At 47.8% G+C, this 14,186-nt stretch overlaps 1 protein-coding gene across 1 annotated transcript in view; it reads left to right on the top strand.

The window, feature by feature from the left end:
- The window catches only part of P4HA3 (prolyl 4-hydroxylase subunit alpha 3), a 39,423-nt gene continuing 25,237 nt past the window's right edge, over positions 1 to 14,186 (top strand). Inside the window, exons 1-4 of the mRNA XM_083499716.1 lie at positions 1 to 626; positions 6,147 to 6,289; positions 9,432 to 9,655; positions 11,487 to 11,636. Coding sequence (XP_083355842.1) covers positions 436 to 626; positions 6,147 to 6,289; positions 9,432 to 9,655; positions 11,487 to 11,636 — 708 coding nt within the window. The 5' untranslated portion in view covers positions 1 to 435. The remainder of the gene's footprint in view (positions 627 to 6,146; positions 6,290 to 9,431; positions 9,656 to 11,486; positions 11,637 to 14,186) is intronic.

Here is a 14,186-nt window from a genome sequence, read left to right as displayed (position 1 = left end):
GGAGAGATTGCTGAGCAGCCACAGCGAATCCTTGCCGGAGCTTTGCAGAGACTGGAGAGGGAAGCGAAAAACGCACAGCGGTTTTTACTGCCTCTTTCCCCATCTGGTTTCCATTCGGCTCATTTCTGCTGCTGCTGCTGCTGCTGCGAGAGAAAGAGAGAGATTCAAGTCGGTGCTGGGATGCCGTTTTGGCTTTCGCAGCTCAGGGCGAGATTCCAGAGGAGGAGGAGGACCGAGGGCGCGCAACAGCCGCGCAAAGGGATGCTCCGCTTGCGCCCATGAGACCACCGACGCTCCCTTGGCTTCGGGAGAGGGACTGGGTGGCACTGGAAGAGCTGGGTGGGTGCAGGAGAGGGGAGATTTTGGATCCCAGCCTGCGGGAGAGGAAGGGAGGCGGAGGCGAGAGACAGAGGCATTGTGCAGAAGAGTAAGGCGATGCTGTGGCCCGCGGCGGCGGCGGCGGCGGCGGCAGTGGTCCTCCTGGCCGGTCTCTCGCAGCGCGTCCGGGCGGAGACCTACACTTCCATGCTGAGCATCCGCCAGGCGCTCAGCACCGAGAGGGAGCTCCTGCGCTTTTTGCACACCTACCTGGAAGAGGAAGCCAAGAGGCTGGAGGACCTCAGGAGGTAAGGGCCGGGCTCTGTTTGTGGGGATCAAGCCCGGGAGCAGTGGCGTAGCGTGGGTTGTCAGCACCCGGGGCAAGGCAAGTAATTTGCGCCCCCTAACCCTAACCCCCAGATGTTGCGCCCGGTGCGGCTGGGCCCCCCTGTACCCCCCACGCTACGCCACTGCCCGGGAGGCTGGAATGGTAGAGTTGGAAGGATAACCTCAGGATCATGTAGTCCGACCCCCTCCAACGCAGGGAGTCGCAGCTGAATAATCCCCGCCGGATAACCTTCCATTCTGCTGTCAAACAGTTCTTACTGCCTTAGCCAGAATCTTCTTTCTCGGCATTTGAATGTGTTGGTTTGGGTCCCACCCTCTGGAGCAGAAGAAAACAAGCTTGCTCCATCCTCCAGGTAACAGACCGTCAGATAATTAAAATAATAATAATAATAATGGACGAGGGTGGCAGTGGGACACAGGTGGCGCTGTGGGTTAAACCACAGAGCCTAGGACTTGCCGATCAGAAGGTCGGTGGTTCAAATCCCTAGCAGTTCGAAAGCACGTCAAAGTGCAAGTAGATAAATAGGTACTGCTCCGGCGGGAAGGTAAACGGCGTTTCCATGCGCTGCTGTGGTTTGCCAGAAGTGGCCTAGTCCTGCTGGCCACATGACCCAGAAGCTGTACGCCAGCTCCCTCGGCCAATAAAGTGAGATGAGCGCCACAACCCCAGAGACGGCCATGACTGGACCTAATGGTCAGGGGCCCCTTTACCTTTACCATAATAATAATAATAATAATAATAATAATAATAATAATAATAATTTATTATTTGTACCCCACCCGTCTGGCTGGGTTTCCCAGCCACTCTGGGCGGCCTTCAACAAAGAATAAAAATACATTAAAATGTCACACATTAAAAACTTCCCTGAACAGGGCTGCTTTCAGATGTCTTCTAAATGTCAGGTAGTTGTTTATCTCTTTGACATCTGATGGGAGGGCGTTCCACAGGGTGGGTGCCACCACCAAGAAGGCCCTCTGCCTGGTTCCCTGTATCTTTGCTTCTCGCAATGAGGGAACCGCCAGAAGGCCCTCGGCGCTGGACCTCAGTGTCCGGGCAGAATGATGGGGGTGGAGACGCTCCTTCAGGTATACCGGCTGTCATGTCCCCTCTCAGTCTCCTCTTTTCGAGGCCGAACATACTCAGCTCCTTCAACCATTCCTCATATGGTCCGATTTCCAGATTTCTGCATACCTTCCAGTCAGTCAATATTATTATTATTATTATTATTATTATTATTATTATTATTATTAATTTATTTATTATATCCCACACATCTGGCTAGGTTTCTCCAGCCACTCTGGGTGACTCCCAACAGAATATTAAAAACAGTATAAAACAGCCCCAAACAGGGCTGCCTTCATATGTCTTCTAAAAGTCACATAGTTGTTTATTTCCTTGATATCTGATGGGAGGGCGTTCCACAGGGTGGGTGCCACCACCGAGAAGGCCCTCTGCCTGGTTCCCTGCAACCTCCCTTCTCACAGTGAGGGAACCGCCAGAAGGCCCTCGGCGCTGGACCTCAGTGTCCGGGCAGAACGATGGGGGTGGAGATGCTCCTTCAGATATACTGGACCAAGGCCGTTTAGGGCTTTAAAGGTCAGCACCAACACTTTGAATTGTGCTCAGAAATCTGGCAACCAGAACTGGACACAGGACTCCAGGTGTGGTCTGACCAAGGCAGAATAGAGTAGGACTATGACTTCCCTCGATCTGGACACTAGACTTCTGTTGATGCAGCCTAGAATAGCATTCGCTTTTGTTGCTGCTGCATCACACTGTTGACTCACATTCAGCTTGTGCTCAACTAAGACCCCTAGATCCTTTCCACATGTACTGCTGTCAAGTCTTATCTTTGTGCATCTGGTTGTTGTTGTTGTTGTTTAGTCATTTAGTTGTGTCCGACTCTTTGTGACCCCCTGGACCAGAGCACGCCAGGCCCTCCTGTCTTCCACTGCCTCCTGCAGTTTGATCAAACTCATGCTGGTAGCTTCGAGAACACTGTTCAGCCATCTAGTCCTCTGCCGTCCCCTTCTCCTTGTGCCCTCCATCTTTCCCAACATCAGGGTCTTTTCCAGGGAGTCTTCTCTTCTCATGAGGTGGCCAAAGTACTGGAGCCTCAGCTTCAGGATCTGTCCTTCCAGTGAGAACTCAGGGCTGATTTCCTTCAGAATGGATCGGTTTGATCTTCTTGCAGTCCATGGGACTCTCAAGAGTCTCCTCCAGCACCAGAATTCAAAAGCATCAATTCTTTGGCGATCAGCCTTCTTTATGGTCCAGCTCTCACTTCCATACATCACTACTGGGAAAACCATAGCTTTAACTTGCATCTGGTTATTTTGGTGCAGAACCTGAAATCTGTCCCTGTTGAAATCCATTTTGCCAGTTTCATTAGTTTTGTGTTAGTGCTACACTGGGTGTGCTGTGCTCTCAGAACATCTCAGGTCCAATCCCTGCCATCTCTAGTTAAAGCGGGAATGGGGAACCTCTGCTTCTCCAGCTGTTGGCAGGCTCCTGTTGGCGCCTGCCAGCACGTCTGAAGATCTGGAGAGGGGGAGACAGAGATTTGGAGGAGCAACTGATAGAGACAAAGGAGAATGAATGGAGGTGCAAAAAAATATCCACATTCATCGACAATATGAGGGATCCCAACACTGACTCAAAGCAAATGTTATCCCACAATTCCCAGCACATTTCCTCACCGCTTTCCCGATCACAAAGTGTGGTATTTGGGGATAGCTGGTTTGTTGCACAAGAGCTTCAAATAACATTTACTTGCAGGACCTGAATTTGCCAGTATGTGATGGATTCCCACCCAAAACAACAACAGTCTGGAGGCTTCCCAGAAGGCAGTCTCCCAATTGTTCCTTGCTAGTTGTTTCCTACTCCCATCTTCTGTGCCTTGCAATTATACATACCGTATTTTTCGCTCTATAGGACGCACCGGACCATAGGAGGGGGAGTACGGGGGGGGGGAATTCCCCTCTCTGCTCAGCCCTTTCCATTTCTCCTCCCGCTTCACTGAAGGGGCACTGCGCAGAGAGGGAAAACTGTGGAGCACCTCTTCAGCGAAGCGAAGCCTGGAGAGCAAGAGGGATCGGTGTGCACCGACCCCTCTCGCTCTCCAGGATTCATGCGGCTATCCGCAAGCCTTCGGAGCATGGCGGGAACTCCTGCTGCGCTCCGTAGGCTTGCGGATAGCTGCCTGAAGCCCCCGGAGCGCAGCGGGAGTTCGTGCTGCGCTCTGGGAGCTTCAGGCGGCTTCAGCAAAAGCAACGCGAAGCCTCCAGAGCACGGGGGGAGCTCTCCCTCTCCCCTTTGGAGGCTTCACGTTGCTACCGCTGAAGCGAAGGAACCTGCATTCGCTCCATAAGACGCACACGCATTTCCCCTTAATTTTTGGAGGGGGAAAAGTGCGCCTTATAGAGCGAAAAATACAGTACATATTTTTAAAAAACCCAGATCCACCAGAACAGGTGCCCAGAATCTGCCACTTGAGGCAGCCACCTTGCCCAGCTCCACACCAGAACCAGCCACGAACATGTCCACTTTCAAACAGACCCTCCTCATTTGAGGTTTTTGCTATGCAGTTTTCCAGGGATGGGTGTGGAGGGAAATCAATCCTTCTCCACCAAACTTCTGGACATCAAAATTGGCAAGAGAGCATTGCAATTCGAAACAGTGTCTTGGCAAATATTCATCTGCCCTTTTGTAGGTGTTGGCTGTGTATGATAGAATGTGAACCAGAAGGGCTGGGTTTTTGTGGTTTGGGGTTTTTTTGAAAGGGAAAGTGAGTAAAACCTCTCCCCCCCCCCACCAAAAAAACCCTTATGGGAACAGCCCATAAAGAATTGGGTTTTCATAAGTAAAAACATATTAGATATATATTTCCATTGGAAAAGGTTCAGAAAATTAAAATGATCCAGGGGATGAAATGATGCCTGTATGAAGAAAGTTTGCAGAGTTTGTGACTTTTCAGTTTTAGGAAATATAGGATCAGGCCAATGACCCATCTAGTACAGCACCTGTATTTTAAATTGCCCCCCATTATGTTTTTACTGTAATTTTACTGGTGTTAGCTGCCCTGAGCCTGGCTCTAGCTGGGGAGGGCAGAGTATAAATAAAATTTATTATTATTATTATTATTATTATTATTATTATTATTATTATTATTATCCTGTTCTCACAGTGGCCAACCAGAGGCTTCTGAGAAGCCTGCAAGCACAAGAGCAACTCTCCACTCCTGCAGTTTCCAGCAACTGGGACTCATAATAATAATAATAATAATAATAATAATAATAATAATAATAATAATTTATTATAGTTAGTGGATTAAAATGTATAAAAGGTAAAGGGACCCCTGACCAATAATAATAATAATAATAATAATAATAATAATAATAATAATAATAATAATAATATATTATTTGTACCCCGCTCATCTGGCTGGGCCGCCCCAGCCACTCTGGGCGGCTTCCAACAAAGATTGAAAATACATCAAAATGTCACACATTAAAAACTTCCTTGAACAGGGCTGCCTTCAGATGTCTTCTAAAAGTCACGTAGTTGTTTATTTCCTTCACATCTGATGGGAGGGCGTTCCACAGGGCGGGTGCCACCACCGAGAAGGCCCTCTGCCTGGTTCCCTGTAACCTTAATTCTCGCAGGGAGGGAACCGCCAGAAGGCCCTCGGAGCTGGACCTCAGTGTCCGGGCTGGACGATGTGGGTGGAGATGCTCCTTCAGGTCTACTGGGTTGAGGCTGTTGAGGGCTTTCAAAGTCAGCACCAACACTTTGAACTCCCAGTCCCCAGTCCAGCTGCCACATTCTGGATTAGCTGTAGTTTCCGGGTCACCTTCAAAGGTAGCCCCACGTAGAGCCCATTGCAGCGGGAGATAACCAGAGCATGCACCACTCTGGCGAGACAGTCTGCAGGCAGGTAGGGTTTCATCCTGCGTACCCAGTGGCGTAGCGTGGGGGGTGCAGGGGGGGCCGACCGCACCAGGCGCAACATCTGGGGGTTAGGGTTAGGGGGCGCAAATCCACGGGTTAGGGGGTGCAAATTACTTGCCTTGCCCCGGGTGCTGACAACCCACGCTACGCCACTGTGCGTACCAGATGGAGCTGGTAGACAGCTGCCCTGGGCACAGAATTGACCTGCGCCTCCATGGACAGCGATGAGTCCAAAATGACTCCCAGGCTTCGCACCTGGTCCTTTAAAGCCCTGGCTTAGGGCTTTCAAGGTCAGCACCAACACTTTGAATTGTGCTTGGAAACGTACTGGGAGCCAATGTAGGTCTTTCAGGACCAGTGTTATGTGGTTCCGTCAGCCACTCCCAGTCACCAGTCTAGCTGCCACAACTAGGCTAGTATCTCTGCCCCCAACTGTGGAGCCTTCCATAGGAGCCTTCCATAGCCCTCTCCTCCTGAGTCTTGTCTAATTGTGAATAATATCCTTCTTCATGCCTTCCTCCCCAACCAGATTCTACAGGAAGATCCAGACCTTGCACCAAGGCGTGGGCAGCACCGTGGTTAACCCTTTACTGGCCTACACGCTCATCAAGAGGTTGCAGTCGGACTGGCTGAACGTGGTGTACAGCGCGGAAGCCAGCGAGAACGCCCAAGGTATGTTTGCCTGAAGGCAGGGCATACTGTTTAGCTGCAGGGAATATAACTGTTAAGTTGTGGGTGAACATATCAGACGACACAGCGATTCTTCAAACAGCTCTTGTTTATTCACAGGCCAGAACAGAACTGAACTGAAGGGTTCAGCCAGCCTGCTTATATAGAGCTCCGGTACAAAGCAACAGTAACAACTTTCTGTAACTATCCAATCACTGAATTAAATTCCTTATTTGCATATGTGGACCTGAGTGAAAACTATCTACAGTATCCCCCTACTGGCCCAGGGGAGAATTTCAGTACATAACAATAACAGTGATAGTAATGGGCATTTTGGGCGGAGAAGGTTCATTGTATTGCTTGGCAGGCAGAAGGGCCCAGGTTCAAGCCACAGTAGCATTCTAGGTAGGAATGTTGACTTCCTGTAACTCTGGGAGGCAGTTGCCGGCCAGTACAGGCAGCCCTGAGATAGATGGACCTTTTTTTAAAAAAAGGCACCTTTTTAAAAAAATAACGTACCTTTCCCCCCAAAAAACCAGAGTCCTTTTTGTTGGGGATAATTCAGAGGGAAATTCCTAGGTGTCAAAAAAGACTCCCCCCCCCCTTTCCCAATACAATATTTTATTGGTTTTTTCCCATATTTTGTTGTTGTTCAGTCGTGTCCGACTCTTTGTGACCCCCTGGACCAGAGCACGCCAGGCACTCCTGTCTTCCACTGCCTCCCGCAGTTTGGTCAAACTCATGCTGGTAGCTTCGAGAGCACTGTCCCACCACCTCGTCCTCTGTTGTCCCCCTCTCCTTGTGCCCTCCATCTTTCCCAACATCAGGGTCTTTTCCAGGGAGTCTTCTCTTCTCATGAGGTGGCCAAAGTATTGGAGCCTCAGCTTCAGGATCTGTCCTTCCAGTGAGCACTCAGGGCTGATTTCCTTCAGAATGGATCGGTTTGATCTTCTTGCAGTCCATGGGACTCTCAAGAGTCTCCTCCAGCACCAGAATTCAAAAGCATCCATTCTTCAGCGATCAGCCTTCTTTATGGTCCAGCTCTCACTTCCATACATCACTACTGGGAAAACCAGAGCTTTTACTATATGGACCTTTGCTGGCAAGGTGATGTCTCTACTTTTTAAGATGCTGTCTAGGTTTGTCATCGCTTTTCCCCCAAGAAGCAGGAGTCTTTTAATTTCGTGGCTGCTGTCACCATCTGCAGTGATCATGGAGCCCAAGAAAGTAAAATCTCTCACTGCCTCCATTTCTTCCCCTTCTATTTGCCAGGAGGTGATGGGACCAGTGGCCATGATCTTCGTTTTTTTGATGTTGAGCTTCAGACCATATTTTGCGCTCTCCTTTTTCACCCTCATTAAAAGGTTCTTATTACATCACAATATAGATAAACCAAAGCCATCACCACATCCTCCCCACCCCCCATATATCTGTCAATCAAACCTAATATTCTTTTGCCTCTCCCCCCACTTCCCTCCACCCCCACTCGATTTCCTCTACATTCTGGGATTGCATTTATCTTTAAATACAATAAACTTTATTGTCATTGTCCCATACAGAACAATGAAATTGAAAAAATCTACATCTGACATTCAAAAACCAACAAGCCTGCTATCCCAGCTATCCCAGCCTGGTTAGCCCCCTAAAAACTCTGATACCCCATAATTAAATACAATATAATCTCACAGAGACTACCTTACACTGCATTTAAAACCAAAATCACCTTTGGATAAAAACTGTTTCTCAGGCGGCTAGTCCTAGTCTTTGCATCTTCTCAAATCTTCTATATATTCTCATTATCTTTCCTTACTAATTTACCTTCCCTCAGATACTTTTTAATCTAGGCATATTAGCATATATATTTTTGAGCAATATTTTACCATATATTCATCAAAACATTCCCACTCCTTTTTAAATTTTTGATTCGATTGGTTTCTTATAATAGCTGTTAGTTTTGCCAGAGTTAAGCATTCATTTAGTTTACAAATCCATTTCTCCCTTAAGGGTAGAGTTTGCGACTTCCACTTAGCAGCAATCACTGTTTTAGCTGCTGTACTTGCATATAAGAAGATCCCCCCCCCCATGGTATCTCTTCCCCTATCAATCCAAGGAGATATATCTCTGGTTTTTTATTATTGATACTTTCAACATCTCAAAAAAGACTATTTATGTATGCCACTACTGCAGCCCATGTTTTGTTAGCCCCAAAATGGAAAACGAGCGAGGTCCCAACCAAAGAAGGATGGCAACAAACTGATGGAATATGTGCAGCTTGCAGATTTAACATATAGAATAAGATAACAAGAAGAACATACATTTAAAGAAGGCTGGAAAATGCTTACTGAATACGTGGGTGGAAACTGTGTACATTTAAAAACGCTGGCAGCATTAAGATAAATTCAACAGTGTAAATCAGTTTTGATGGATGTAATAATGGAATGCTGATTTAGTTCGTGTAAAATATGCAGGGATGTACGATATGCAAAATGAACCACGGAAAGAGAAGAAGGAAAGTCATTGGTTTAAGGCTCTTTAAGTGAATATTTTGAAATGCAAATTCGAAAAAATAAATAAAAAATATTTATTATGAAGGTAGGTATCTGAAGAAGTGTGCATGCACACGAAAGCTCATAACAATAACAAACTTGGTTGGTCTCTAAGGTGCTACTGGAAGGATTTTTTTTATTTTTTACCCTGCCCCTATTGTTAAGGCTCAGTACCAAGGAAGGATTGGTATTGTTCTCAGCAGGAACGTGGGTGGCGCTGTGGTCTAAGCCACTGAGCCTCTTGGGCTTGCTGATCAGAAGGTTGCCGGTTCGAATCCCTGCGACGGGGTGAGCTTCTGTTGCTCTGTCCCAGCTCCTGCCAACCTAGCAGTTCAAAAGCACACCAGTGCAAGTAGATAAATAGGTACCTCTCCAGCGGGAAGGTAAACGGCGTTTCCCTGCACTCTGGTTTCCGTCACAGTGTCCAGTTGCGCCAGAAGCGGTTTAGTCCTTCTGGCCACATGACCCAGAAAGCTGTCTGTGGACAAACACCAGCTCCCTCAGCCTGAAGCAAGATGAGGGCCGCAACCCCATAGTCGCCTTTCACTGAACTTAACCATCCAGTGGTCCTTCACCTTTTTTTTACCTTTTGTTCTCAGCACTGAAGAATGGCTACCAACGATTGGAGGAGGAGTTGCCCATCTTTGAGGACCTGGAAGGAGCTGCCCGGGGGGTGATGCGCCTGCAAGATGTCTACTCCCTGAGCGTGAAGGGCTTGGCCAAAGGGAAATTCCAGAGGGTTAGCAATGCTCCGCTTCCAGACGTCTACAACCCCAGCCAGGATTTCTCCCTGTCCGCCGACGACTGTTTCCATATTGGCAAGGTGAGGGGGGCAGGTCAGTGGTTTCCAAAGGGGGCGGTAACAGACCCCCTGGAGGTCAGTGGGGTTACCTGGCAGGCATGCTAAGAGGCAAGGGGTTGTGCTGTGCAAGTATATTAATTGCAATTTATCCCTCCAGGCACCCAAGTTTGTAGGTTAAAAACCCCATCCTCGCCAACAAATTAAAAGCATAGAAATTAGGCTGCAAAATTAGGAATTAGCTAGAAAGTTGGGGCTGTGGGTTAAACCAGAGAGCCTAGGACTTAACGATCAGAAGGTCGGTGGTTCGAATCTCCGCGACGGGGTGAGCTCCCATTGCTCGGTCCCTGCTTCTGCCAACCTAGTAGTTCGAAAGCACGTCAAAGTGCAAGTAGATAAATAGGTACCACTCCGGCAGGAAGGTAAATGGTGTTTCCGTGCGCTGCTCTGGTTTGCCAGAAGCTGCTTAGTCCTGCTGGCCACATGACCCGAAAGGTGTACGCCGGCTCCCTTGGCCAATAAAGCGAGATGAGCGCCGCAACCCCAGAGTCGGTCACGACTGGAACTAATGGTCAGGGGTCCCTTTACCCCTTTACCTTTACTAAACTGGTTTTCCCTTTTTCGCCCTGCTCAACAAAGAATCAGGCAGCAACTTCCCCCCCCCCAAAAAAATTTTTTATTCATTTTATAACACAAATAAACAATACAAACAGAAATACAAACAGCACAAACAAATTCTTGTCTTATCCTTATTTTTTCTAAACATTGTTAGGTGAGCTTCCCCAAGTCCCCGCTATCTGATTTTCATTTTACCTCATTTTTAGCACTTTCATATATCATAATTTTAAACCATTTTTTAATCACACTTACTTTTACCATAAAAATCTTCACACTTTTTCACTTACAAATAATACTATTTTAAAATACACTATCTTCTACTTCTAACCCTATAGCCTATATCCACTTCCGAAGCTATTCTAAGATTTAAATATTAACATTTCCCCCCCCCCCAGATATTCTTCAAACAAGAATCAGGCAGCAACTTGGGGGTTAAGTTTAAAAATATATTTTACAGTGGTACCTTGGTACTCAAATGCCGAAAACCCGGAAGTAAGTGTTCCGGTTTTCGATCGTTTTTCAGAAGCTGAACGTCCGATGTGGCTGTTGGCTATTGTTTCCGGGACGCCTGCACCAATCAGAAGCTGTGCCTTGGTTTTTGAACCTTTTGGAAGTCAAATGGACTTCCGGAATGGATGACGTTTGGCGCTTTTGTTTTTGCTATTTATTTTGCGTTTTTGTTTTGGAGGCTTTTTCGGTTAATTTGTTTTTGTGACTGTGTGGAACCCAGTTCAGCTACCGAATGATTGTTTGCGTGACTGCAGAAATGGATAAAAGACCCCCCATCCAAACAATGACTATCATCAGTGCAGGGAAGAAAACAAAATACTTTTAATTCTTATCATCTTCAATACTGTCTTATTTATTTCATAGTACAGCACATTGATTATTGCTTTCATTTTATGGATCAGTGGTCTCATTAGATAGTAAAATCCATGTTAAATTGCTGTTTTAGGGGTTGTTTTTAAATGTCTGGAACAGATTAATCCCTTTTGCATTACTTTCTACGGTAAAGCACGCCTTGGTTTTGGAATGCTTTGGTTTCGGAATAGACTTCCAGAATGGTTTAAGTTTGAGAACCAAGGTACCACTGTACTTACTTAAAACCTTGTATTGGTTCAGGGGAACGACAGCAGTAAAAATTATGCAGGCAAAACTCATCTAGCCAGTGATTTCACAGGTTAAAGTGGTCCCAAGTTCCTAAGGGCTTTCTCTTACCACTCCTGGTTTCTTCCAGGTTGCCTACGACATGGAAGATTATTACCACTCCATTCTGTGGCTGGAGGAAGCCGTGAGCCTGTTCCGTGTTTCCTACGGGAGCTGGAACACGGAGGACGAGGGGAGCCTTGAAGATGCCCTAGACCACCTGGCTTTTTCTTATTTCAAGGTAAGACGGGATGCTGCAGGAGGACACAGGGAGCTGCTGCCTTTACTGAGTCGGACTCTCTGTCCATCTAGCTCAGTTCTGTCTGCAGCAGCTCTCCAGGCAGGGGAGATGCCACACTGGAGATTGAATTTGGAGTCTGCCTCATGAACGCAGATGCGCTGACACCGAGCTACAGTCCTTCTGCACAACTCCCGCTCGTCCTGCACAACTTCCACACTTATTCTGTGTGGGAATGTTCAGGGAGGCAGAGGATATATTGTTTATTAATGTCCTTCCTAACTTCCGTTGTTGTTGTTTAGTCGTTTAGTCATGTCCGACTCTTCATGACCCCATGGACCAGAGTACGCCAGGCACTCCTGTCTTCCACTGCCTCCTGCAGTTTGGTCAAACTCATGCTGGTAGCTTCGAGAACACTGTCCAGCCATCTCGTCCTCTGTCGTCCCCTTCTCCTTGTGCCCTCCATCTTTCCCAACATCAGGGTCTTTTCCAGGGAGTCTTCTCTTCTCATGAGGTGGCCAAAGTCTTGGAGCCTCAGCTTCAGGATCTGTCCTTCCAGTGAGCACTCAGGGCTGATTTCCTTCAGAATGGATCGGTTTGATCTTCTTGCAGTCCATGGGACTCTCAAGAGTTTCCTCCAGCACCATAATTCAAAAGCATCAATTCTTCGGCATCAAAACTTCCATTCGCAAGCCTCTTTACTTAGTAGAGGTTACATTCCCTGAAGGAATGATCGCCGGGTGTGGAGCACACTTCCACCCGCAGACAAGCCACAGCTGTCTGAACATCATGCCCTCTATCTAACCTTTGGCTTTCTCAGTGGCCTGCCGTGCCCCGTCTGTGACCTTGGTCTCCTTCGTCATACATTGTTCAGGGGGAAAGTGACGCGCTGGAAACAGGTGCCAAAATAACTTTGTACAACCCCACGATCTCGTGACTGGAAGATGTAAAGGGCACAGTCCAAAATGTATCTGACTGGTTTTGCATATTGTGCTAGTAAAAAGAGCCTCAACAAACAATACAAGCAACACGAAGACCAGTATACTAGATAGTACTGCAATTCTTATTGCATAGTATACATGATTTAGTACAACCAAAACAAAATGTGTACACTTGTAAATTCTCTAATATGTTTGAAATCAAATGAACACACGTCTGTCAATCTTTGAAAGTCCGTAGAAGTATAAGTCTATGGTTGAAACAAAGTAATAGATGCTATCCTGTGGGCTAAGCGGTAAAACTTTTTTAGGCGTTCATGGTGCCGAAGTAGTAAGTGAATAACAACGTAGGACAGTGATCCCGAATAATCTGACTGTTTCGCTGGAATCTTCTTCAGCACAACCGATAGATTAGAAAAATGCACAAGGAGCAGTGATCATGAGAATATGTATATTCCAGCGAAACAGTCAGATTATCAGGGAGCACCGTCCTACGTTGTTATTCACTGACTACTTCGGCAACACAGGGGTTTGTTGTTCAATAAAAAGAGCCTCAGCAGAGCTAGCTGGCAGCTTACCAGCTTCTGCCTCACGCCCTTCACTTCAATTCCCCTTTTAACACACAGGGGGTAGCTGGTTGCAGGCTTGTGTAAGCCTCTCACTATCATACAATTCAGTATTGAATTGTGTGTTCCTGGTAAATTCCCTTATTGTCCCTCTTAAAAGGAATAAACACACGGCAATCTTATTTAAAGTGTATAAAAGATATTTACACACATCATCAGTTCACAGATGGATCCCTGAAGGCAGACTTAGTTACAAAGTATATACATGTAGAACTATTGGAGATAGTCTCTTTGTCCTCTGTTGGGTTTCAGCCAACAGAGCATCTCTAGATAAAAGGCTGCTGCTTCTACGAAGCTGCTTCTAATGAAGTCAAAGAGAGAAGGTGTGCTGCATGACTTGTCCTTTTCTTACCTGCGCAGGTAAGGTCACACCCACCTCTAGTCCAGTGTTTCCCAACCACTGTTCCGCGGCACACTAGTGTGCCGCGAGATGTTGCCTGGTGTGCCGCGGGAAAAATTAAAAAATTCGAAAGGTTTTTTTTTTTTTAAGTCAAATTTTCGATTGGGGCGCCGCCACTAGATGACCCCTGGGGTTCCCTCCCTCCCTCCCGCTCTGCGCCTCCCTCCTCCTCCTCCTCCTCCGGGGAGGCCCTTCCTGGCTCTCGGCCAAGGCTTGGCGGCTGCCACTCACTCACTCGCTCGCCCACCCGTCCCTCCATCCCTGCACCCGGCCTCTCCCCCTCCGTCCCCGGCGCGGGGGCTGCCGGGATCCGTAGTCCCCTCGCCCTTGGGCTCCGCGCCCGCGCGGGGTGCGCGAACTACGTTTCTCAGCGTGGCCTGGCGGGCCGGGCGTTTTGTTTGAAGCGCTCTTCTCCTGGCCATGGAATGAGCGCAGCGGCGGCAGCCGGGCGGGCAGGGGCTCTTCCGCGCAGACCCCGCGCAGCCTGCCTGCGCCCCCGCGGAGATCGGGCGGCAGGATGGAGCCCGGGGATCCCCGCGGAGGCGGAGCGGCGGAGGCGGAGGCTGCCCCCCAGGTAGGGCTGCGTCGG

Source organism: Podarcis liolepis (assembly GCF_965112155.1).
Source record: "Podarcis liolepis genome assembly, chromosome: 4".
Classification (NCBI taxonomy): domain Eukaryota; kingdom Metazoa; phylum Chordata; class Lepidosauria; order Squamata; family Lacertidae; genus Podarcis; species Podarcis liolepis.
Note: the sequence above shows the minus strand (reverse complement) of the source record. Positions and strands in the feature narration are given on the sequence as shown.